Source organism: Heterocephalus glaber, unplaced genomic scaffold, assembly GCF_053883595.1.
Source record: "Heterocephalus glaber isolate CG9 unplaced genomic scaffold, H.glaber_assembly_v1.0 deba00001687, whole genome shotgun sequence".
In the NCBI taxonomy this organism is placed as follows: domain Eukaryota; kingdom Metazoa; phylum Chordata; class Mammalia; order Rodentia; family Bathyergidae; genus Heterocephalus; species Heterocephalus glaber.
The window spans coordinates 4,393,928-4,421,653 of NW_028258412.1; the positions used below are offsets into that span (position 1 = coordinate 4,393,928).

At 40.4% G+C, this 27,726-nt stretch overlaps 1 protein-coding gene across 5 annotated transcripts in view; it reads right to left on the reverse strand.

Moving 5' to 3' along the window:
• Ttc28 (tetratricopeptide repeat domain 28) overlaps positions 1-27,726 on the reverse strand; it is a 710,286-nt gene that overhangs the window by 64,884 nt on the left and 617,676 nt on the right. For all 5 annotated transcript variants that reach the window (XM_087198497.1, XM_087198496.1, XM_021257148.2 and 2 more), the window contains 2 exons: positions 26,367-26,585; positions 24,267-24,432 (listed from right to left, as the gene is read on the reverse strand). In XM_087198497.1, the coding sequence (XP_087054623.1) occupies positions 24,267-24,432; positions 26,367-26,585 (385 nt within the window). The remainder of the gene's footprint in view (positions 1-24,266; positions 24,433-26,366; positions 26,586-27,726) is intronic.

The following is a 27,726-nucleotide window of genomic DNA, read 5'->3' on the forward strand; positions in this document are numbered from 1 at the left end:
TTCTAGCATCATTTGTTGAAAAGACTTTCCTTTCCCCTACGCATTTCTTTGGTATCTTTGTAAAGAAAAAATCAAACAACCTTATAAGTATGGGTTGATTTCTAGGACCTCTATTCTGCTCTGTGGATCTACCTATCAACTCTTACAAAGGGTAATCAAAACATATGGTGAATATTTAAACTTTAAAAATGTATTATAATAAAAGACAGATTCCCATCAATCTCCCTCAAAATACTCCTCCTTGTTGTTGTTGTTGTTGTTTTGTACCGGGGATTGAACTCGACTCCTCCTTGTTTTAATAGCACTTATCATTCTTGCTGCTTTCTGAAGCAGTTCTGGAGGTCCTTTTTCGTGAGTGTCTTTATGAGACACATTAAAAAATATGGTGAATGCTGCTGCTGAGTGACATCCAACAGAAAGGCAGCACTGTAAAAACATTACAGTGTGTCCTCATCTGCCTTATTCACCAGATCTGGCACTGTTTGACTTCTGGTACTTCACCAAAGTCAAAATGTAACTGTTTTGAATCAATTCAAGACATTGAGGCAGCCATAACAGCACAATTGAAGACAGTCCAAAAGGGGACTTCCAGAACTCCTTCAAAAAGTAGCTGAACAATGGAATAGGTGTGCTTGATATGAGGGGTTAGTATTTAGATGCAGTGAATGGCAATGCATCTTTTGCTGTAATAATTTTTTTAAATTTAAGCATTCACTGTATTTTTCTGTTATACCTCATATGTACCACATTGTCTTAATGACCATTTAACCTCGTTTTTCTTTTTCAAGATTTCTTTAGATATTCTGGGTCAAGGGTCAGTAATCCTTCCCTTTTTTGTTTTTGTTTTCAGTTAAAGTCCAGATAGAAATAATTTTAGGCTTGCAAGCCACATAGTGCCTTTCACAATTACTCATAACTATTTGCTGCTATGCCATGAAAGTAGCCATAAACAACATGTACACACAGAGGTATGGCTGCATTCTGATAAAAGTTGATTTATAAAACAATAGCTGGGCCACAGGCCTTGGAGTGTGAGCCTCTGCTTTAGGTCCTTTGCATTTCCACATACATTTTAGAATCAGCTCATCAGTCTGGGGATTACGATTGATACAGTGTTGGGCCCATAAGTCACTTTGGGGAGAGATGACATTCTAACAATATGGAGTCTTCCAATACCTTAATGGAGCAAAGTAAAATGACTGGTTTTGAATGTAAAATCAGTCCTGTATTCTTAGTATCATTTGCTAAATATTTTGGATATTGGCCTTAGGTTTTGGCCTCTGGATTAGGGTTATTTTGGTCTCATAATATAAGTAGGAAAGAAGTTCCTTCTGAGAGAGTTTGTATAAAATTGTGGGTTTAAAAAAAATGTTTGCTAGAATTCATTAGCAAAAACCACTCAGGCTTTAAATGAGTTTGTTGTTGAATGTTTTTTGTTTGTTTTGTAGTACTGAGTATCAAACCAAGAACTTTACCATTGAGGTACATCTCAGCCTCCTTTCCCCTTTTAAAATCTTGAAGCAGGGGCTTGCTAAGTTGTCCAGGCTGGCCTCAAACATGCAATCTTCCTGCTTCAGCCTACCAAGTAGCTGGAATTACAGGAATATGCCTCTGTGCCTGGATATAGAAAGATTTTTGGGAGTGAATTTTATTTCTTTAATAGATATATGGCTATTAATAATATTTTGTTTAATTTTCGTAAAACAAAAATTTCCATTTTTTCTGTTTCATGGTAGTTGTAGAATTTATTGGTACAAAGTTGCTTGTAATGCTTTAAGAACTGCAGCAATAATGCTTCTTTTAACCGCTACAGTTGTAATTCATGTTATAGCTCTTCTTAGCAGATCTCACCGAATGTTAATTATAAACACCATGAGAAAATACAACTTTTTGCCTATTTTATATTATTCAAAAAATAAGGAAAAACTAGTCTTTTACCTTTACCTCTTCATTTTTCATTTCTGATGTTCTTTATTCTCTCCTGAGGATCTAAGTTTCTACCTAGTAATTTCAATTTCCTTCAGCTTGAAGAATTATATCTGGCATTTCGTGTAAAGCATGTCTTCTGATGACAAGTAACTTCAGCCTCATTTTATCTAAAAACCTCTTTATTTTGCCTCCATTCTTGAAAGATTCCCTTGCTGTTTGTAGAAATTCAGAGTCAACAGTATTTTTTCTTTCAACATTTTAAAGACATCATTCCACTGTCTTTTCTGCCCAGCATCTTTTCTGATGAGAAATCCCCAGTTGCTTGAATCTGTTTCCTTCTATGTAATGTGTTGATTTCTCCAACTGCTTTCAGGATTTTTTTGTTTATCTTGTTTACCAGAGTTTGGCTATGATATCCCAAAGCATTTTTTTGTCCTTATTTATTCCTCTTGGGCTTCTCTGAGCATTGTGAATTTTTAAATGTATGTCTCTCACCAAATTTGGGAATATTTTTGGCCATTATTTCTTCAAATTTTTTTTTTCCCTTCTGCCTCTTAATCTTCTTTCTTCCTGGACTCTGTACACATGCATTTTAGATCATTTGATATTCTCTACTCTTAATTTTCTCAATATTTTCCCTCTGTTCTTAAGATTTGATATCTTCCACTAATCTATCTTCAAGTCTATTTATTCCTTTAATATTTCTATTATGTTGTTAAACCCATCCAGTGAATTTTAAATTTTAGGTATTATTTTTTCAGTTTTACGGACTTTTACTGTGTCAATTTTAGAAGTTTCTAGTTCTCTGATGAACTCTCATATTTTTATTTCTTGTGAGCATAGTTCACTAAGCACACATAACTGCTTTGAAACCCTTGTCTGACAGTGTCATCATCTGAGTCATCTCTATTAAAAATAAGTCACATTTTCCTGGTTCTTCATATGTCAAATAATTTAGCAAAGTATCCTGGACATTGTGAAAGTTGTAATGTGGATTCTGTTATATTCCTCTAAAATGTACTGATTTTGTTTTTTTCAAAGCAGGCAGTTAACTCAACTGGAGTCAAATGGGAGATACAATTTCTGGAGTGACAAGTCAAATTTCAATGTAGTTCTTAAATCTTTAGCTAAAATCTATCCCATGTGTATAGGGGTCAACCAGAGATTCAGGCTGAATCTATACACAAAATCTGACTTTCCACTCTCTCGGTCTTTCCATTGCAGGATATATATGCCCCCTTCATTTTCTAAAAGCTGTGGTCTCCCTGCACACTGTCATCTGGTTCTCCAGACCAGAAAGGCTACAGTTTTCTATTGTAGTATTAAATGATAAATGTGGCTACTGGCCATGTTCTGATCTTAGGCAAAAGCCATAAAAATGGGAAACACACTCCATTCCCTTCTTTTGTGTATTGATACCCCTCCAAAATCAGTTTGGTTTTGTTCACTTTTGAGCACCATTAGGTAGCTGGTACTTTCTTTCCTCCAATGTTGTTAGTTGTTATTTATGGGAAGATTGTCCTGGAATAAGCTTATGTCACCATATTTAAAAAGGAGCCACTGTAATATCCACTGCTGTACAATATGCCATGGTGTGTATCCACCACATTTTACCTATCCACTGCATCAGGCATGACACACAGCTCAGAATGATGCCAACTCTGCACTCACACAAATAGTGCAGTTTTAGCCTGTTTTATAGCACATGCCTCTGTGGTGAGAAGGTACCTGAAGATTTCATCCCAAGCAAAAGTAAAGAGGCAGTGGTGTGAACCTGGTATATGAACAGACGGGAATAAAAGGAGCAAAAATGTGGGGGGGGCATGAAAGAGTGGATCTATGCACTTGGAGTGGGTGGTGGAGTGGGAATGGAGTGTGTTCTGCCTGCAGAGGGTTTGTTGAACTAGACTGCAAAGAGACTAGGGTCCAGGAATCTGGTTTACTGTACTTTCTTTAGCCCAGATTTGATGTAACAAGAAGCAGGATAAGCATTGTTGGTAGGAATGAAAATGGAAGAACTGACATGTGTTTATTAATTTTCCTCTGGATAAGGGAGGAACACAATGTTGATGGCCACTTTAAATTTAGTTTGCAAGGCTGCTCCTCAGGAGACTGGAGATGAAGGAGGAGTGGAAGGAATGTCCTCAGACCCCATGTCTGTGGGTTTGGTGTCATCGCTGACACACAAATCCGAGGGAAAGGGATGACTTCAGGCTTGGACTGAATCTCTAAATAACCTCCTGGGCCTCTCTTGCTTCAAACCTTTCTAATTCTGTTTCTGAGTGTGGTTTTATGATCATGTTATTTAGCTCTGAGGCTTATTTGTCTTACTTCTGTGCCCTCAATTGGATGGCAGTGTTCTGAAAGAAGGAACTGAATTTTCGTTTAAAATAATGTTCTGTGGTATTTTTAACAGAGTTTAACACTTGGGTTTTTAATGATATTCTAATAGCTGCTAATAATTAAAACTGACATATATATGATCTGCAAATAAACAAAATGTCTAGTATGGAGATAATAATGGTATCTGCAACTGAAATCTGAGGAGGCAGCACTGCATGGCAGAAATGGAGACAGAATTGGATCTGAATTCCACTGTCATCACTTTTATGTTGTACAACCATGGTAATTTACCTCATCTCTGTGCCTTCACTTCCTCAACTGTAATGGGTTAATGCCATCTATTTTTAAAGGTTGTTGTGACATTAAATAGCATACATAAAGCTCCTTGCACAATGTCTGGGATTTTCTTTATTAACCCTTTACAATATTGTTCTGTCCCATACTTTATTGAAGGTGGGAGACAAAGTATTTCTAAGATCAGAAGAGATTCTATTTATAATTTAAAATATATAGCAATGCAGAATCCCCCATGCTGGACAGAAGACTGGGAACAGGAGAATACTGCAAGCCTAATTCTGCCATTCTTAACTATTTTCTGCCTTTTAGCTATTTGCTAGAGTGAAACACAGGTAAAATGAGATAGGAAATATAAATATTTTACTACTACAAAATATCATATATACTATTTTATTAATAGGCCAAATGCACCCCTCTCCCAAGTAATATCAGACTTTCAAAATTATCCTTGTGTTCAGAATTACAGTGGCAAAGCATTTTTACTGTCACACATTATTGCTGCCCTCAAGAAACAAGAAGACAGATACAATAAACATGAGCGAGTGAGACCATCTCCAGAAAGGTGCCCAGGATATCGTAACATTGCCAACTCCAGGCAAGGGAATCAGGTAGCAAGAAAGAGTTAGGAGGGAGATTGCTCACCATTTTCTCTTTTGTTTGAACCTTTGAATTTGGTACTATGTTCAAGTAAGACTTATTCTAAACTGAAAGAAAAATAGTGAGTGAGGAGCTGCATAGAAATGAGCTGTATTAATGTATCAGTTTGATGCATTATACATAGGAACATGTGGCTTTCCCTATGGCTTCCAGAAACCAACAATGCTTCTGGTATTCCAGACCAGCCAAGCCCCGTGCATAGTGGCTTGGCAGCCACTGTAAAACCTCATTAGGTCAGCCAAGACAGACCGTTACCACACTAGAGTATTTCCTTTCAGTGATTGTGGACACACGTTCTCTTCCCAAAGAGGTATATGTGAGGATAATTATACTTCCCACCAAGATGAGATTCTTCCAAAGAAGGAAGTAAAACCCCACAGATACTGAACACAGTACTGAGTGCTCTGCCACAGTTCACAATCTACATACTTAGCGCTCAATTCTTCCTTTTCCACCAACTTAGTGCAAGCTCTGAGGTCACTGAGTGTCTTTAGCCTAAGCAAGCTGACATTCTTTCCAGGCTGCTCTGCCATAATAACATTATTCTTCATAAAATGGTCGGGCCAGCAAGGGTCAGGCATGCTAACTGTGATCATTTTTCTTTTAAGAAAACACCCTATGAGGACAAAATAATTTAAGAAAACATGTTTTCTCTGGTTAATCTAAGAACCTGAGAGCTTCTTTGACAGCCTTGCCACTGCAGCACTTAGACAGCTAAAGTCACAGCCTTGTCTGCCTTTCAGAAAAAGGAAGCCAGGGCCGGGGATTTAGCCCAGTGGTTTCACCACCTGCTGTGCAGGCACAAGGACCTGAGTTCAACCCCCAGTACCAAAAAAAAGAAAAAGAAAAAGGAAGCCATTTCTTCATTTTCTTTTTCATTTATTTTTAGTGACACCATGACAAAAGTATTCAACTTTAATTCTAAAATAAAACTGGCTGAGAGGAGAGTTTGAGTTCATTCCAGACTGTAGCTCCCAACTGTTCGGCCCTGGCCATGCAGGTGGGTTTAAAGAGAAGGGATTTGGGTCTGAACATCAAGGCACACCTAAAACCTTGATGTCTTCCTGTATGATAATCTCACATGGCTAATTTCCTGCCAACACAACTAAAGACATCACTAGGAAATATACATATTTTGCACTTGATTTATTCTTATAGCACTTGCTGGATCAACCCAGAATATTAATTTTCTGGTTTTCTCTAGAACTAGAAATTGAGGCTTCCTCCCTCAGAGACACAATATTTCTTGCTTAATGTCAGATACTCAACATGATTTTTGACAGTCTACTAGGATTTAAAAATAGGAATATTTTTATTTTTTCCAGCTGAGGTAGAAATGACAAAAGTTATATATATTCAAGTGTGTGGGATAGTTTGATATGTGTTGGATAATTTGATACATGTATATATTGTTAAATTATTGCCACAATCAAGTTAATCAACATATCCATGGCCTCACTACATTACTGCATATGTGTGTGTGTTATGTGTGTGTAGGGGTGTTATGAGTGTGTTATAAGTGTGAGTATAGTTATGAGTATAAGTGTGTTATGAGTATGAGTGTAGGGGTGGTAAACATGGTAAAAAATAGTTAAAATCTATTCTTTTCTAAAATATCAAGTATAAAATATAGTGTAATTAACTTTAGTCACCATGCTGTACATTACTTCTCTAGACTTATTCATTCTATGTAACTGAAAGTTTGTATCCTTTAACCAGTGTCTCCCCATTTCTCCTACCCCTAATCCTCTGGTAACACCATTCTACTCTCTGCTTCTAAGAGTTTCACTTTTTTAGACACCTCATATAAGTGAACTCACACAGCAAGGTTTTAAAGCAGTTCTTTTTTTCCCTTAAAATAACAGACTATGTGGAATATTAACCTAAGACACTCCAGAGGGAAGGGGGCAAAATGACCTTGAGCTCTCATGGAGTGATATAAAGCCATGTGGTCTTTCTTGCCTACACACTCTTCCACCCTACTGCCTGGGTGGAACATGCCCCTGCCTGGTTGCCCAGTGCCTGGTCCTTTCATACTCTAGCTTCTTTTCCATATGTTCTGGTTTAAGTTATCACTGTACCTTATTTTCCAGCTGAGCCTTCTTGCGTCTCCCTTGGTGTGGCCACCATGCAGCCTGTGCCACGGCTTTCCACCTGGGTTTGGCCTGGCTAAAACCTATTGCATTTCTGGGTGCAGATAAAGCAGCACCTTCTCTAGGAAGCCTTTGGGAACCTGATCCTATACCTCTTCTCTCAAAATGACCAACAGTGGCAACTACACGAAGCCTTCTTATGCATAAGGCTCTATTCTCCTGCTTTTCAGGACCCCTGTCTCTATATTTACATATTGTTTCCTACGTATGTACAGTATTTTGTTACAAAAAACTCTATAAGATTTAATTGCTTGCTAAAGGTTAGGTAGCTAGTAAGTGGCAGAGTCAGGATTGGGCATATTTGCTTATTGTTTTCTCTCCTATTAGACTAAGAGCTCCTTACAGTAGCAAATGTATTGGCTTCATCTCTGCAACCCCAATCCCAGAAGAGGAAGGGGCACATAATCTACATTTAACAAACATTTGTGAATGAATGGATGACTGTCTTAATAATTAGATTGTCTCAACAGTCAGACCGATTGAAATATTTCCTATACTATGAAATATTGAAAATAAGAGATTTAGAATTGTGGGGGCAGGTAAACTTGGTACCCATTATATGATGAATATTATGTGAAGTTTCTACCTGTATTTCCCAGGCTTACTCCTGCTGACACCTGTAAGTCTATTGGTCTATGAGCTCCTTAAGGACAGGAACTGTGGTTTTTTCCCTTGGGGCCTGGAACAATGGGGATACTTACTAGAATAAGAATATGAAGATACTAGACTTCAAACTCTATGGGGACACAGGATTACCTCATTTGGGAAAATGCTTTTACAATGGTCCATACTACTTTAACTCCAAATACTTCATGGCTTCTCTTTTAAGTAGAGCTGCATCACATTGACATCTTATTTATCTCCTCTTTGTTACCTGCTTCTTATCCTACTTTGATTTAAATAGCTTCAGATTTATCTTGGAATCCTCATGCCCACAATAGACCAGTTATTCATATACTACGGACTTAAACTTAGCTCATCTGTAAATCTTAGTGTTACAGCAATAAATAATTCAGTGTCATTATTACAGCTCAGATTCTATTTCTATAAATAGTTCTGTAAGACTCAGGCAACACTCACATGTCTCAAGCACAGGAAAACTCAATCATAATCAGAAACTTCACCTTAACCTTGTAAGATCTTTCTAACAACATAATCAGAGTCAATGCTGTTCCTTAAGAGAGGCAAATGGTTTGGTAGAAAAACTAGGGACTGCAGGATGGAGACCTAGGTTCAAGTTCTGATTCTGTCCACCTTTAGCTGTCTTTGAGGTTCAATTTTCCTGTCTTACAAAAAAGGGATCCTTGGTGGTTTCCATAGTGTAGTGGTTATCATGTTTGCCTCACAGAAAGGGATCCTAATAGTTGCCCTGCCTATCTCTAAGGGCTACTGTAAATATTAAGTGAGGCATCCTTTGCTAAAATACCCAGCAAGTATAACCTACACAATGCCTATATGCAAATGGCACTGTCCCTGTACAGCAGATACCTCATTCCATGTTGCATATCCCTCTCCTCCTTTCTTCCTCATGGATATACAGTTTGAACCTGAGGTCTCTATTGCTTTAAAATTGCCTCTCTTTTTCAAATGAAGTCAAATATGCTACAGATTCAAGTCTGTTTCTAGGCTGAGCAAAAATCACCAAAGCATTTATTTAGAGGGAGATCAGGGAATTGTAGGTAAGATTAAACAATCACTTAAATGTTTGAATGGAAAATAGGTAAATTCTCAAGGACTGCTGAATTATTTCTTTCATGATGTGTGTGGCTTAATATGAACTACTCTTTTTTTCAAGAAATAGCCGGGGTGGGCCGGGGATTTAGCTCAGTGGTTCAGGTGCCTGCCTCACAAGCGCAAGATCCCGAGTTCAATCCCTGGTACCAAAAAAAAAAAAAAAAGAAATAGCCGGGGTAATGGATTTATTTTTCTGAAAAAATTCTTTAAACTAAAAAACTTTTGTTTCTTAAAGCAAAACTGTTCTCCTTACTTTCAAATGCACTATAGTAAGATTTTTAAATTGATGTGTCAGACCGCCCAGTGACTGTTTCTCTGCTTTTTCATTTTGCATATCTTCTACATTTTTCTTTCTTCCACTCTACCCTGAGGTCAGTGAAATGGGAGATTCCTCAGTATTTGGAGACCAAAAGGGAATTTCCAGAAGAGGAGAAGAAAGTCCACCAAAATTTCCAAAAGGATAGAAAAGTCTAGTGAGGCAGTAATGAATCATTTTCTTTCAATTTCTTTGTCACCCTCAAACAAACTCATCTGAACACACAATTTCAGAGCCACAGGAGGCCAGTTGACACTCCAATTTTGAGAACTCTTTCTAAAGCTCACATTCCAGTTCCATTGTTTACATAGCTGTGAGTCCCTGGACTCAACCTTCCCTCTCCTCCCTTCCTCTCCTCTTCTCTCTTTTTTTTGAGACAAGATCTCACTATGTAGTTCAGGCTAGCCTTGAACTCACCTTAAAGCCCAGGCTGGCCTCAAACTTGTGGCAATCCTCCTGCCTCAGCCTCCTGAGTCCTGGGATTACAGGTGTGTTCCGTCAGGCTCAGCTGGTGGACAATTCTTGAACCACTTGGGTTGGTGCATATAAGGCAGGGATCATCATTGCCACTTCAAAGGATGCTGGCAGTATCTAGTGAATTTAGGCACCTGTGTCTGGCATAGGGAAAACACCCCAAAGTGGCCATTTCTCTTTTCTTTGCTCAAAAAGAAGCAAGCAGACAGGTCCTAACAGGGAGTAATAGTTAAAACTCAAGCAGTGCCTTGGCATGACGGTACACCCAGCCAGGCATCTTATGTACTTTGGTATATTAATATTATTCACTAGTGTAAGATTAAATCAAAACTGTATGTATCTGCTGGGAAATCCTATCTGCTGGAGAACTGAAATGACTAGTGTAGTACAGAATATGGAGCCTCTTATCTGCTAGACTCCTTTACAAAGATAATTTAGACAAATAGCTTTTGTCCTCTTTGCAACTTTCTTCCAACTATAATTCTCCACTTTAAGCCTATCCATTTCTAACATTCAAAACCAACATATTTCAAAGTCCTTACTCACTTTGTCTCCACTGTGTTTTTATCTTTAGGGCTTAGAACTCAATATTGAACCAAAGTAGGTGGAAGCATAGAAGCCTTAGCCTACACTAGTTTGAAACTTATTGTGCGTGCGTGCACGCACACGCACACACACACACACACACACACACCTTTCTCCTTTTCACTTCATGCCAGTATTGGGCCAGTTTGCTCATTCTGTATCTTCCTTTGGAAACTTTTTTTTTTCTTGCGCATACCCAGACCCACTGTAGCGCTAATTTAAAACTTTCTCAGCCTCAACTTTGAGATAATTATGAATAAATAGTGTACTTATATAGGGAAAACAGGTAGCCTATTTTCATTAGTCCTTCAGTGGCTATTTCCCGAGAGCCAGTCGTGTTGCAGGTACTGTACTGATGGTAAGTTGGACAGATCCAGTCTCCATGGACTTCCAGTCCAATGGGAGAGACAAACATTGCCAAATGAACCCCCACCCACATATACTGAAATTAGGGATGGCCAGAAACACACAGGGTGCTGAGAGATGGGAAAACAGTGAAACCCACAACAGCAAAACTACCCGTACCTAACAGAGGCTTTTTAAAAAATAAACCTACAGGGATTTCTTAAGCCCTCTATAGGGATGTGGCATTAAAAGCATCATTAAGAAGCAAGAGTGTAAGAAAGAAGAGATGGCTTGAAGTAATAACAGAAGGAAGGAGATCAATGTCATGTATCAGTCTTCCCATCTAATCTTCATCAAGAAAGGCTATTCCCCACCCTGAGGTGATGATTAATACGTGACCCCTACAGTTTCAATCTTATCAGTCTAAATTATATGCAATATATATTTATATAGTCATCAGTCTGCAGCATGATCTGCAAGTCATCCCCTGGCCAGATTCTTCTCTAGATATGTCAGCCTGACTTTTGGTCTTACAGAGGAGCATCACTGTTGCTTGGGCCCCATGAGATAGGTGGCAAAGACACAGAAAGGGAGCTGAAGCGCCTCCTAGTATTGTGACCTGGGAGAATGAGTGCAGGAAAGCTGGGGCCCAACTCAAGCTGGGAAGGGCATATTGGCCTTTCTAAATGCAGGAGACTTTCATTAGTCCACCAGAAAATGAAGTATTTCATGATGTCTCTAATTAAGAGAGAGTGAACACAGGAAATAAGAAAAAGATGTTTGCAAAGATAACTTTGTCTCCATCAGCCAATACATTTTCTGAAGTGACAGAATCAAATCAATTCTATCTCACCTTGTTTATTAGCAGAGACTCCTCATTGCATGAGCATAAGTCTTTCAAAAGCCAGGAAAGAACATTTCATTACTTTTGATGCCTCAACAAGTCTTAACCTACTATGTTACTGGGACTCACAAGAGTTCATGTGCTGGCCTTGGAGTCAGATTCTGTAATGTGGATATTAGTTCAAGGCCTACCATTACCTGTCTGATCTAGGTAAGCCCACCTCTGTGAGAGCCCAGGATAATGTGCTTCAAGGGTACTTCTTGTGAATAGAAGCAGGTAGGAAAAGGCTAGCAAAAGCCAAGACATAAATATGAATTCCATGTGATCACTTGTGTTGGGCTTTGTCACACTGATGACGTTAATGGTGCTATGCTGCCTGTGTGTTCAGAAGATGTGGTTTGTCCCCTCCAAACCTCAGCAGTTTGTTCTTCCCCCTCACTGGTCCATTCATTCAACTGGCATTCCCCAAGGCCTCTTCTACCCTAGGTACCACCAGGAGTTGGAATGCAGAGATAAGGCACTGACCACTGGCAGCTTCACTCTGGCCTTCAGGGCAGTCATCACTGGGGACTGCCTGTCTGTATTACTGAAATTCTAGTTTGCCAGTGAGACTTTCTAATCTTGGTCAGGAAGTAGAAAAGGAGGCAAAGCATGGATGGTGAGCCAGCCCCTCTCCAGTCATCTTTCACTTCAGCCAGTCCTCCCCCCAGTTTTGGCTCCTGAGTTTCAATTCCTGCCTTCACCATGTGCAGAAGATTTCTAGAAAAGGCCATGCCCTGGGGTATGGAACACCAGGGGATTCCACACTGGCAAGAAGAAAGAAAACAGCAAATGTAAACTCACTGAAATACTCATGACACAAAGGGGCAAGGGAGCAAGAGTACTTCTTGGGTACCAGGAGCAAGAGTGGGATGAATATAGAACAGTGGACCCTGGTGGCCAACTTCACCTCCAGGCACTCCTAGTCACCTCCATTCTCCATGCCTGATGTGTGAGGCAGGTGGATAACACCGAGCTTTTGGTAAATGCCTCTGGCAGCTCAGAGCCAGAAGCACTTCAGCAGAAGGAAGCAGGAGGCAGGAAGGCCAGGCTGGGCCCAAAGGCATATTCTAGTTGGAGCTGGCCCACTGTGAGAGAAATGGGGTGATTCTAAGAAAGGAAGGGTATGATCAGGCAGAAGCTAGTAACTGATTAAATAGCAACAAAGACAAGGAAGATATATGGACAAATGATTCAAAACCAAGGAACTTGGGGGTGGGGAAGATGGAGACTTTGAAATCAATGGGCAAAATAATTGGGAATATAGACATGCCTGACTGAGGAGCTGCCTCAGAAAAGGTCTGGTTTTAGATATGCTGAGTTTGAGGGGAACTGCCTGAATTCAGGGGAAGTAAGCCTAGAAATCAAGGGCTCTTCTGGCCAGGACATAAACCTGTGTCCTTGAGAAAGATTATGTTTCCAAGAAAAAGAACAGTGGCCAGTATGCCTTCTGTTCTGGAGCAAGAAGCTGAGAACTGTGGGTAGGGCTAAGGAATGCTTGGATGTAGCAGGTGCTAAGGAGAGAGATGTGCAGATTGGTGCTGAAGGGAGCATCTTTAACCATGTCAGACACTCTCCAGGGCTTTCCTCTCCCTGACTCCCTGCTGCAGTGGTATGAGGCAGAGGCTTTAGCATCCTTCAGCCCCATCCATCTTCATGGGAGGAGCATATCGCTGCCCCAGTGATGCTGAGCCTGATGCTTTAACCTATGGGGTGGGAGAGGATGAGAGGTGAGACTTGGAATGCACCTCTGTGTTTTGCTCAGTCTCTTGTCACCCTGATTTCTGCCAGAAGAAGAGTCTTCCCCAGTACCCACTGGCCACAGCTGACCCAAACTCCATAGGCAGCTAGGAGTAGAACCACACCAGGAGACCTGCAGATCCAGGACAAGGCATCATGATCATGGCTCTAACTCCCTGGGGTCTTGGGTGCTACATGGCATTATCAGAGGAACACTTGACTAGCTCAGTATGCACTTTGGGTTTGACATGTTAAAGATGCTCCTTTAGGGACGGCACTCCTCAAAGCCTCCTGACTCCTGGATTCAAATCATAAAAGTACAGGCAGAATGAGAAACAATGCCTATTTCAGCCAGTTCAAAGAAGAACTTGGGGTTATTTTCTCAAAGCAAGATAAGTCAAGAGTTACATATTACTAAATATTGATTGTTGAATAAAGCTGAATGGAATCAATGAAAAAGAAAAGACCAGGGAATTTCACTAGGGCAAAGGGCAGGACATCCAAAGTCAGGGATATTGAGATTTGATAAGTTCAGACAGTTTTTATGCAATTGGTTGTGGCAACAGACAGAGAACAGCTGGTATGGAACCAAGACAGACAATGTCTAGATTGATTAACTGCTTCAGAATTTCATCCTGCCCCTTCTCCTTCTGGTCTTTGTCCTCACAGACATCCCACTCCAAGCTTTGGGACCATGAACTTAGGGTGTGGGACAAGAGATAAAAGGGACATGTCTGATGGTCAACAATGCCCCTCTCTGCCACATCTTCAAGGACCCTGCAAGACTGGCTCCTGCCCCACAGCACAGGAACAGGGATGTTAGCCCCTGGCCCATGGAGCCCCAGCCATTCAGAGCCTCAAGCCCTCATGCTCGCCCAGTGACAGGGTTGTGGCAGCTTTCCCTGTCCGTGCTGTCTGCTTGTCTTTGGCTGATTCTACCATTCTCCAGATCATCCCTCCCATGTGCAACAGGAAAACTCTTATCTCATGATTTCAAGAGTTTTGCTTTACAGTAAGGTTGGGACTCAACACAAAGATGACTCAATTGGAGCTGTCTCAGAGTTCATGGAGCTATACTGATCCTCCTCGCTAAGCTGCTGGCTTACCCTGAGAAGCTTACCAATGCCTTCCAAACTCATCCTATTCTCAGCCTTTTGAAAGGAATCTAAATTCAAGAACCAGAGGTACAAGGACAGAGTCATGTATGTTCCATTCATTCGAGACACCATGTCTCTTTGTGCTCTAGTCTTTCCCAGGGCATCATCTTTCTTTCCCTCAAACAGAAGAGCTGAGCCTGAATGAGGTGCTTCATAGGTAAAGCTGAGCCTGTCTTTTGGAACCTAGCATGTCACAAGTGGAAGGCCACCAAAAGACCGGACACACAGAGATTCCACCAGGCAACCCCACCCCATCTGAAAGGGAACCTGACTTCAGAACTTGCCAAAAAGAGGTGAGGCTGGGAGGCATCAGCTGAAGGACTGAGATACAGAAGGCTATGATTCCTGTGGCAAGGGACAGATTGATTGGCTTCCCCTTTAACACATCACTCAACATCTGGAAGGCTTTGGGCCCTCCTTCCTCAATGCCCTCGCTTGGTGAAGAACTGCTGCCTCTATACCCTTTCTGCTCTCACCCCTCAGGGACCAGTGAATCAATATCACTTTCTGAAGCCCCTCAAACCATTGCTTTGCCCCTACGTAGGCCAAGGGAGGCTGAAGCTGCTTTATTCAGACCTACATCACAGCACTCCTTTTGTGGTAAATTAATAATTCACATATTTGTTGCATTTTTTACACCATGTGCTTCTTCTGTAAGGTGAAGAATGGCAGCTATGATGCACAAGTGTATCTCCAGGCTCAGCATCAGCTCTGGCACAGACTGCGTGCTCATAAAGTATCTTCAGATGCTGCTACCCTAATTCAGAATGAAACTGGAAACTCTTCGTTTTATCAGACAATATAAATGCTAATAAATATTATATTTACTTTTTCTCCACAGAGTTCTAGAAAGGATTTGCATTGGTCTTATAAAGTAAAACTTTACTAGCATGGATTAGTGAGGTCAGTCTCGATTAACAAAAAGCCAGAATTAGAAAGTTTCTCTGTAAATGTAGGTTTAAACTTTCAACTTGAATGAGCTTACTGATGTAATGGGGACATGATAATCAGAGGCTGGGTACCTGCTTTAAAGAACAGACAAAAGAAATCTGAATCAGTCTGTCAACTGGCCATTTACATCAATAGGTTGAATATGTCCTAATTGCAATCTTGTTTTTTCAATTTATTTCCTTAAAAAATTCTTTGGAGGAATGGATAAAATAAAATTTATTTTAAAACTTCTTTGCTTTTTCATCTTCTTTTTTACAGGGGGAGGGGTTCTTTTGGGGATTGTACTAATCTTAATCTTTGGTTCATGGCATACTTCCCTTACTCACGGCCTGCTCTCATTCATTTATTGTATAATCTAAATAATGTAATAAGCACCCACAAACCACTACTCAAAACAAAGGCCAGCATCTTCAGAATAGCTTACAAGAATCATTAGTTACCAAGCCCAAACTTGCTACCCTTGCCTCCCAGCCTGAGGTGAGGACCATCCTTAGTCACAGAACTATCATTTCTGGCTGTCCTTTCTACACAGATCTAATTGCATCTATCAGAATTCCTAAAGGTATACTTTCACTTTTGTTTTTATTAAAAGAATGTTCCGTGGTAATTTGGAGGGACTTCATGTTTTTACTATTATGTTTCTAAGATTTAATAATATCTTTTGGTTTTGTTTTTGAAAGCTGCCTAATATTCTACTTGGAACTATACCAGCACTTACTTACTCATGCCTTTCACTGATAGCATGGAGGCCATTTCCAGGGTTTTGCTGTTGTTTATAGCACAGGTCTGCTCATTCTTGTTCATGAATAAGAACATCCTTTGGCTATCACACGTAAGGTGTAAAGATTATGTGCTTCTTCATCTTTACATAAAATAATCCCAACTTTCTTTTGATGTGGTCATGACAACCAGCTCTCCCACCAGTCATATATACAATAGACTTGAGGACTCATACCATCTCTAATGCTGAGTATTGTCAGACTTGTTAATATTTGCCATTTGTTATCAGTGTAAAACCACCTGGGGACAGTAGCATTTATAGGCGATGGAGTATATATTAACCAGTGTTTTGAAATAAGAAAATACATTTGATAACAAAAATAATTGCTAAAAGAGAAAAATTAGAAATATAGAAAAGCACCGAGAGAAAAAAATAACAGCTATAGTTTACCATGACTTAATATTTCTTTATAATGAAGGAATATTACCACATGAAAAAGGAAGTCTACAATTGTAATTTATTTAAAGCCTCTTGGGAGTGCTTCTTCCAGAGCTGCCTCCTACTGAATATATAGCCCTGCTAGTGTTCTAGCCAGTCTTAGGGTCCCCAAAGTGCACTGTACTGTCCCAGGTATCCAGGGAGCAGCTTCCCTGCTGTAAGACTCTGGCTAAATATCAGAGCTAAAAACTGAAGATGTGTTTTGAAATTCACACCATCTCTCTCAAGGGAGGCTCATCTTCTATACAGTGGTTTCTACTCCCGCCTCTTTTGATCTGGGAGGAAGGGACTGGAAGCTCTTATTAAACACTTAATAAAAACAACTCTTTTATTTTTAAATCCATTTTCAGAGACTCTTTTGCAGCATTTTACTTCCTTTCAGCAGCAAGACGTTCATTAAAGAGAGCAAAACTATCTCCAGAATAACAAGGACTCTGGCTGGGCTGCAGGTAATTGAATGAAGGTATCCCCCAAAGCACAGAGACTCAATTTCTAGGGGCATAGTGTATTTTACAACCTCTAGAGAAAGAGAATCAGAAACCCAGCCCAGTATGAACAGAGTCTGCTCACAGTACATCTCTGGTGACTAAATTACTGATGTCTCACTGTGGGTCAGGTGCTATTGAGTGAAAATTAAGGGAGGAGGAGGAGGACCTAACCCCTGCTCTCCAGGGTGTTGCCATCTACTTGAGATGGCACAAACTACATAATTATGGATCAAAGAAGAACAAAGTAAGTGCCATTATTAGGCACCATACAGGGCAGTAAGAACCTAATTTAGACTAACAAAGGTTGGGATAGGTTTTGATGGAAGCAGCTAGAGATTTGGACAAGGCTCTAAAAGGCAATCAGACTATAGGAAAAGATGAAGGAGAATTTGGCAGAAAGGGAAAGCATTTCATTCCTGCAGAGGGTCAGTCAATGGTTCAAACACCGTGGGCCAGAGCTACCCTGGAGATTGGTCACAGAGGTGAACAAAACCAACAATAGAGTTCCTGGAAGACTTTTCCCAGGAGGTACCATTTAAGCAAGAATTTGAAGGGCAGTGGGCAGACTTTACAGAGGGAAGAAGCATACTATGGAGAAGTCCAGGCAATCAACACTTGTCACTGGTGTATACTAGGAGAGGAAGTGAGGACAGGGGCCTTAGGAGGTACCAGGCTGCTGTAGGGGCAAGCAAAGGCTAACCCCAGGAGTGGACAGGTCATTGGGAGGAATGTGAGCTAGAGTTCAGGACCATCAGAAGTCTTGGAAGGATTTAAGTGTGTTTGGGGGCTTTGTTACAGTTGAGAGAGGAAAGAAACAGAATCCAAATACATCTTTGAAAAAGCACTCGGGATAAGAGGGAGTGGAAGTCCATCAGAGGGGGGAAGAGCAAGGAAGTCAGAGAGGAGGCAATAGTGGGGTTCAGGAGAGAGATGCAAGCTGCACTGTACTTGCTGCAGCGGAAGAGGGGAGGCAGAAGTTGATGGATTAAAAGTTCATTTTAATATCTCTTTATTGTGGTAAACATTCATAAGATTTAATATCTTAGCCAGTTTTCTGCGTACAATATACTAATATTAACTGTATGTATCCTGTTGTACAATGAACTCCAGAACTTCATCTTATAAAATTGAAACTCTACATTCATGGAACGACTCCCCTTCTATCCAGCCCTAATGACACCATTCTACCTTCTGTTTCTAGAAGCTTGGCTACTTTAGGTACCTCAAATAAGTGGAGTCATATAGTATTTGATTTTGTGTCTGGCTTGTTTCATTTGTTATATATCCTCTGGGTTCTCCCATGTTGTAGCAGGTGACAAGATTTCCTTCTTTTTAAAAGCTGAATCATATTTCATTCTATGTATACACCATATTTATCTATTCATCCATAAATGGACATTTAGATTACTTCCACTTCTTGGCTATTTTGAATGGTGCTGCTACGAAGATGGGTGTGTACATATTTCTTTAAGATCCTGTTTTCAATATTTCTGGATATATACCTAGAAGTGGATCATATGTTAATTTTATTTTTATTATTTTGAGGAATATCCATACTTTTTTCCATAGCAGTTACACTACTGTACATTTCAGTATAACTGAGATTGAGTTTGAGATTGACTGATTGATTGTCAGTGCTGGGGATCAAATCCAGGACCCTGTCAGCGGTATCTTGGTTCACGAACTTGATTCTTTCTATGATTCTGGTTGCAAACTGAGTTGGATAAGAACCACATCAAATTAAATGGTTAGGTTCAAAGTTGACCTCATGGGGAAATCTGATTTAGTTCTTGTCCAGTTTGGTTTATGACCAGAATCGTGGAGAGAATTGAGTTCATAAACTGAGCTACTACTGTGTATGCTAGGTAAGCACTCTACACTGAGCTACAGTCACCTCTTATTTTTACATTCCAATAAAGCAATGTGTCCTAATTTGTCCTCATCCTCATCAACAACTCATTTTCTATTTTGATCTTTTTGAGAGTGGCCATCTTAAAGGGTAAGGTGGTATTCTCATTGTGGCTTTGATTTACATTTCCCTGATTAACAGGATGTTCTTGAGCATCTTTTCATATGCTTGTTGGTTATTTGTATATCTCTTTAAAGAGGTGTCTATGTAAGCCCTTTGCCCATTTTTTAATTGGATTATGTTTTTGGTGTTACTGAATTGTAGGAACTCTTTATATATTCTAGATATTAACCTTTATCATATATAATAAGACTTGCAAATATTTTCTCTCATTTTGGAAGCTGTCTTTTTCTGTTTTTCCTTTGGTACACAGAAGTCTTTAAGTTTGATATAGTCCTTTTTGTATATCTTTTTTCATTTGTTGCCAGTGTTATGATATCACATCCAAGAAATCAGTGCCAAATTCAATGTCACTGAAGCTTTTCTCTTACATTTTCTTTTAGGTGTCTTATAATCTCAGGTCTTTAGTTCAGGTCATTATTCCATTTTGAGTTAAATTTGGTATAAGGTAAGGATCTAACTTCATTCTTTTGCATGTTGATAATCCAGTTTTCCTAACAATACTTGTTGAACAAATAATCCTTTCCCCACTGCATAGCTTTGACACCCTTGTCCAAGTTCCTCTGACTTTGCACATAAGAATTTATTTCTGTAATCCCTGTTCTATTCCATTAGTTCATATAAATATGTTTTTATGCCATTATCACACTGTTTTGATTGCTGTAGTTTTGTAATAAAGTGATGAAATCAAGAAGGGTGAGGCCTCCAAACTGAGTGTGGTGGTGCACACAGAAAGCTGAAGCAGGAGGATTCCAAGTTTGAGCACAGTCTGAGGAACTTAGTGACTTAAAGAGACCCTATCTCAAAATAAAAAATTTTGTAACTCAGTGTAAGGGCCCTGCAAATTCCCAATACTTCAAATAGACAACAAGACGATAAAACAAGCAATATAGTTCCACCATCCACTCCTAATTACCACTAGCACTATTGCCAATTCTTTCCAAGGTTTTTATTTTGCTACACACATTTTGTATATATTGCAAAATTAAATTTATACTACATAAAATAATTCTATAATCTACTTTTTCACTTAATATTTTGTCATAAACATTTGCCTATGATTAAAAATTATCTGTAAACATAATTTTAATTGCAATGATATTAGATGGATATAAAATAATTTGACATTCAATTAGAAATTAAGGTAGTTTTCCATTTGTTCTATAATGTATAGACCTATGGTAAATGCTCTCAAGTATACATGTTTGCTCCATTTCTCAAATGAAGACTTTTGGGACCAAGAGGAATGAATATTTTTAAAGAGTTTTTGATACTATTGGAAAACTGTTTTTAGAAAGATTATACCAATTCATATCTTTAGGGAATAAGCCTGTTCGTTCTCTGTATTCTTACTATAATTGAGCAATATAGCTTTTAAAATATTTGCTAGTTAGATAGATGAAAACTGGTATAGAAGTCTTTTTATTGTTTTCATGAAACTGTGAGGTAGAAAACTAGAGTCTCATTTATAGCTAAGTGGATGCACATTGAGGCGATACTCTTAAGTGAAATAAATAGGACACACATGTGTAAATACCGAATAGTTTCTCTGGTGTGAGAAACTGAAAGTGTAAATAAGGACGAAATGTATAATAGGTAATGTGAAATAGGAAGAAAGGGGGCAAAGGGGAAGGAAGTGGGAGGGCGAGGGGAAAGGATAGAAGGGAATGGGATTAATATGAGAAAATGGAAAAATAGGAACAAAATCTTTGTAAATAGGGAGGACTAGAGGGGTTGAAGGGAGGGCTGGGTGAAAAAATAAGAACCAAGAGAGAATATGTACAGGTGCAAATTTCCAATGATGAATGTCATTATATTGTATACCTAAAATGTACCAATGATTAGAATGAATAATCGATAATCTAAAATAGGAAGAAAAGGTCCAAAGGGGTAGGGGTAGTGGGAGGGGCAGGGGAAAGGAAAGAAGGGAAAGGAAAAAATGATGAGAAATGGAAAAAATGGAAATAAAGTCTTTGTAAATAGGGAAGGGTGGAGGGCGTGAAGGGAGGGCTAGGAATGGGGAAAAAATAAGAACCAAGATGCATTATGTAAAGGTACAATTCCCAATGAGAAATGTAATTGTGTTGTATACCTACAATGTACCAATAAAAGAATTTAATACAAAAAAAAAAAAAAGAAAACTAGAGTCTCACAAAACTCCATTCCAGTACATTCAGGTCATGCAAATACAGTGTTCTACTTTAATATCATAATCAAGAACATGAGTTTAAGTTCACAAAGTATCAACAAATTTCAAAGAAGATTACTCCAAAGCAATAAGAGTAGGCTTAGGACCTCATTTCTGGCAGCACAAGGTGGCCTCTAAGCTATGGAGGACAGGTCCACAGAGCGGAGCTGAGCATCATGTCACACAGTGTGCTAGACCCTAAGCACTCAGCTGAACTTGTCGGCTTTCTGTGGGGGGTCATCTAACACAAGCAAATGACACTCCTTCCTTCCCCAGGCTATTGAGGATGAGCTGAACTATACCCCTGAAATCACTCTTCAGCTGAACAGCCACCTGGGAACAGTATTCTGTAGCCTCCATGAGTCACACAGAAAAGAGCTGCTTAGGTGCAAGTGTTTAGAGTTAAACTAAGGCTGATGCCCAGCAAGAAGAGAAGTTGGGAAGAGTGAATCAAAGTCAAATCCTCTTCCTTCTCACAGTGAGTTTTACTCTGCATACCTGACAATTGGCATCAAGTGAAATCTGTATTTTTACGTGGGCTGTGCCTCATCATTTGCTTTGGATCAGGTGCCTTGGAGGCCACAATGATACTACACAGGAGAAGGCACACAGAAACCATCTTTACATACACAGAGGTTTCAAATGGCAGGCTCTGCACACCCAGTTGCCTTCATGACTTAGTTCAAACTCTGAATTGTGGCCTGACTTATTTTGCTAACATGCCCAAAGAGACTTTGACCCTTGGGCATCAGAACTTCCATTAACCAAGGTTGAAGAGAGTTGTACAAATCAGAATGCCAGTTCTTACACACATTTTCTATGTGTAAGTACCTTTATGTGCAGAACTAAAAGATCACCAGAAAGACTGGCCAGAAGCATGGGACCAAAACAGTGTGCTTATCATCAGCCTTGGGGCTCAGCACAGGCACTGGCCCCTGTCAGGAAACTATCTACACACCCAGACATGTTTCCCACCCCCACCTTACTTGTACACTCTCATTATGTCCTGTGCTTTCACTTCAGTACTTACCATAATTTTAACTAACTATTTTACATACAGTATTCTTTCATTTACTATCTTTCTGCAGGGCAGGAGCAGGGGCTCTATCTGCTTTGTTCACCATTTTCTTCAATGTCTAGCAGTATACCTTGTGCAGGTGAGCCTTCTAGGCCTTGTGGGGTGAGAGATAAGAACATGAAGACCACGTGTCCAACACAGAAATGGCTTTGCCAATGGGACTTTAGTCTCTAAGCCAAGACTCTCTTGCCCTATAATAGCATCAGAAATGGGTAAAGCCTAAATCTGCCCTGCTTACTCCGCCTCCTTTGTGTCTCTTCTGCTGCCCCGCCACTGCCTCAGACACTTGCTTCAGGCACGAAATACCTTTGGTCAGGTTTATCTGGCCATATTGGCCCCAGTACCTTTTATTTGCTGCAGCAGCTCAGGACACCTCTGGGCTAACTTAGCATGTGGTCACTGTGATTTAAATTTCTGAGGGTGGTTCTACTCCCAAGTTTTCAGAGGTCACCACACTGTCAAACCTATAATTGCCACACCACTGCTCCAGGATGTGCTGAAGTCACAGGAGAAAGCAAACAGAAGTGTGTGCATGTGGCTGAAGCCTGTTGATACTTCATAAATACAGAAGCTCAAAAATTACATTCTTACAAGCTTTGGTTATTTTCCCAAAATATGATATTAATTTTGATAATTAAAAGCAGAACAAGCCCTGGCCTGGAAGTGTGGGTGAGATTGAGACTGTTTTGAACCTGGCTTTCACACCAGTGTGTCTGTCAGTGAGTCCTAAGTCACTACAGGCTTCTCTTGGATGAAGGGGTGGGCCAGATGACCACTTCAGTCTTCTGGTCTTGATATCACTTTATCTAATGATTATTTTTTACCTAACAACTTCTCCCCAACTTCATCAGTACACCAAAGACTAGTCCAGCTACTGAAAATAGCTACCACACACACAGATTCTGAGTGAAGTATCTTCCCAGGAATCATAAAGAGAGCACAAGACTTTCACAATACTAATGAAACCATCAAAGGACATGCAGAGGTTTGCTCTGGGACACAATACCAGCAAACAGAGTAGACTCTCTGACATTGGATACTCGGCAAACACCACCTAGAGGACTGAGATGCCTGGCAGCTGGTTACCTCCAGCCCTATAGTACATTCTTGTACAATTTTCCCGTGAAGCAAGGTGTTTGCTGAAACTATTTTCCATATGTAATATAGTCAATCGTCAGGACAAAACATTCCCATAAGCTCATACCTTTCACAGGCTTCACAGAAAGCAGTTCCCTCTCTATTTTTGATATTTGGGAGTTCATTCCCTCTACCTCAGCCCACCACACACAGATCTATACAAACATATTATCAGTGGTGCTCAGTGACTCTCCAAGAAGTGGTCAGCTACAGTAAAAACTCACTGTCATCTGTTCATAACAAAAACAAAAACAAAAACAAAGCCTCTGTTTTAATTAGCTGGTATACTATATTTAAAGTCTATAAATAGTCTATATACCTGCTTAGGGAACTGGCATCATGGATAAGGACCTTCCTATTTGAAGGGAAATTACCAATACACACAGCCAATCAAGGGCCTTGTACACCATAGACACATATTGGTTTCTGCTGCAGCAACAGTGAATCAGCTTAGCACAGAAGAGTGATTGCCACAGAATTTATTCTACTAGTTCAAGCAGGAGATTTACAAAACAATAACCTTGGAATTGGAGTGGAAGTGGCTTGGGACTTTTTCTCCCTACCTGGAGTAGTAAGACTCCACACCCAGGGCCTCGCGCACACTGATGATGTGCTGCTCCAGGACTGAGCTGGTTGCTGTTGGCAGCATAACACTGCTCCCAGCCTGGAAGTCACTGCAGCTCTCCACTGCGTTGTCACCCAGGTAGTGCTCATGAAACTTCAGGATGCCTGAAAGAAGGCAGGCACAGCCAGTGTCAGACAAGCTGGGGATGGCAGCAAGAAGGGTGGAAAGCAGGGGATGGGAATGCTGATCCTGTGTGACTTCTTTGCCAAGTGCACCCTGTGAGGAAACTTTAAAACCAAAGACCCCAAGAGGGCTTTCTGAGTTCAAGTCAGAACTTGACCTTTTTATAGCCTTTACCCCTAGATTTGGTGCCTGAATTCAAGATACAGCTTTTGCTTCTGATGATATATTCAGAAGCTCCTGGAATCAGGACTACTTCCTATATATTTCCAAACTGTGCTTTTCAGAAGCACCAGGCAGAGAAGCCTCCTTTCAGGATTAGTGCATGAGTGTGCCTCGGTAGATTGAAATCTCAGACCAAAACAAACAAACAAACAAAAGCCAGGTAAAAATTGTGTCACAAAAGACATTTCATTTCACAAAAGCAAATCAAAACAAACATGCAGTATAAGAGCCAGATAAAACATTCTAAACTATTTTTAAATAAGACCAACCGGTCAATGATCATTAATGGATTAAAGGAGCAAAAAATGATAGCCCTGTGAAACAGAGGCAATCCACAGTGGTTTTCTGGCAATAAACATAGGACATATTCTCAAATGGTAATGAGGTGTGTCAGCCCTGGAAAACGCTAGTTCTCTCTGATTGGATTAGAGCCTCCAGCAAAACCTTCAGAGTCTCATTAAGGAGCAAAGAGGAACAAAAAAGGAAAGAATAGGAGCCTCATTACATATGGGTCATTATTACAAGGATCTGGATATACCACCTGTCAAGTCATGTCCCCAAGATGTAACAACCAAGAGAGAAAGAGCTTGGCACCCCCAGTTGTCAACCTCTACCTCCCATGTGCTGGTGCCCCTCTGGGAGTGGGGACCCACGGGGGCTGCACAGTGGCTGACATTCACTCACCAGGTCACCATGAAAGCCATAACTTAAAACTTTTAGCATAAAAAGGTCAGAGGTAAAAATGTTCTTTGCAGAAAGTCAATGAAAACATGGAATTAAAGGGAAAAGATTATAAACAGCAATACTGAGACTCGTATCATACAGGCATAAGGGTTCAGATCCCAGGAAGCATCTGGGAGCTGTCATGCAGCCATCATTTTATTTTTTAAATCAAAGGGAAAGAAACACAATCAAGAAAATCTTGTCAATTCTCCCTGGCAGTTGAACTTTTTACAGATATTCAAGAAGTCCATTCTTCAAAATTCCCAATTATAAGACCCACTTCCCCAGTCAATAAACTCTAATTGGATCTGGTATGTCTCCAACATGGTAAAGCCATCAGCATTTTATTATGCAAAAAATATGGCCCTAGCAGCCAATTAGTAGTTCTGTATTCAGTAAAACTGTTACATCCTGAACATTTAACACCAATTTAATCAAAGGAGATTTTTACTTCTAAAACTGATTTTCAACAGAACTAGTAAAAAAAAAAAAAAGATGAGTTCTATTAAGCTCAGAAATTTCAAACTGAAGACTTATGTATAAACAGTGAGAGCTGCCATTATCATTTCGGTTGCTTTAACTTTACCATGACAAAAGATCACAATTATTAAATCATATCTAGAAAGAACTCATTAAGTCTTGCAGTCTTCACTTTATTAGCTAATGAGCAACAGCTGCCTACAAACAGGGAGGCGAGTGAAATTAATCCTCCTGCTCTTAGTCTTCCTTGACAAATGCTTCCATATTCACTGGCAAAGAGCAACAATTTCTTGGAGAATGCAAAAATGAGGCTGGCTTATTAACTGAATACCCCACCATGGAATACCCGCCGTGGCTGAGGTTTCACTACAATCTGACATCAGCTCCTGAGTTTGGCCTATGATGGTGCACCTTCCCCCCACCCCCACCACCACCACTGGTTTTTCTTACAGGTCACATCCTCATTGCCCAGTTCCCACAGAGATCTCACCTGCCCCAGGAGCAAGCAGCCAGCTATACAGGTACCCTGCAGCCAGGGAGTAGTAAAGCACGAGTCCTCGCTGGGCATTAACCATTTCTAAGATCTGATCGATGGTGACTGGGGAGTAGGGGTCCGAGTCCTGTTGTCCTGTTTGTCGTTCCACCAGCAGATCAGCAAATGCCCTTGTCCGACCTCTTTCTGCCACAGCCAGGGCTTCATCAAGGTGGCCTGGGAGACAAAAGTACAGGCTAAAGGATGCATCACCAGCATGCCCATTCATATAGGGCCATGGGGTATCGCCATCTGGGTAGATTCTGAGTAAAGCCTCACAGCTCTGCTCTGCAGTATGTGACAGGTTCACAGTCACACTGTTCATATTCAACCCCCTGCCACTGATAGTGGGTGCAGAGTCTACTCATAGAACCTCACATGTCTGGATTCAGTAAGACTGATCTCATGCCACCTAAGCCATCTGGCCTTCCTCTGCCTTGCAGCCAGCACAAGAGCCAGCCTAGCTCAGAGCACCGTGCCTGGCCCTGCCAGTCCTCTGCTCTTGAGCTGGCTTCAGACACCTCCTACCCAATTCATTTAGTTGTCTGGACCTGGTGCTTGGTGCTCTGAGTACCTTTTCACTTCCCTGTCCCACAGCGATTCTGACTTGGAGTTAGCATATGAGATGTGTGGGACACATCTCCTGATATCTCTCTCTTCCCTAGATGCAATCCCTTCTTCCCCTAATTTATACCTCCAAGTCTTTATACATGCCTGTGCCTCTGTTGGAGTGCCCTTCCCTTTTCACTGCCCTTGTCTCAAAAAGAGGGAGTGTTATAGCTGTCCCACCTACCTTCAAGAACTATTGCAGGGCTGGGGATGTAGCTCAGCGGTGCCACTACTGCAAAGATTAAGTGAGAACTCTACACCAATATGCCCAGCAGGTGTTATCTGAGCACCACTTGTAGACAGGTAGCACCACTGGTGTTAGAATTCTTACTCATTCCATTCTGGGCTCCCACATACTTCCTCCCAGCCCTCATGGGCAGAGGGTTGAAATTTCTAAAGTTGCTATTCCTTTAAAATTCCTAACTGGGTATGGTGGCACATGCCTATAATCCCAGCACTCAGGAGGCTGAGGCAGGAGGATCACCGTGAGCTCAAGGCCAGCCTGAACCACATAGTGAAACCTTGTCTCAAAAAACCAAATCAATCAATCAATAAATCAATCCTTCTCTCTTTCAAGCTTTTCCTCAATCTTTCAGTCCAATTTCTACTCCCACATCCTCTAAAAAGCTAGTCTGTAAACTAGTTCAAAAGCTGATGTACAGATGTGAAAACACACAAAAAAGAAAACCACATACTTTCAAATGTAGAA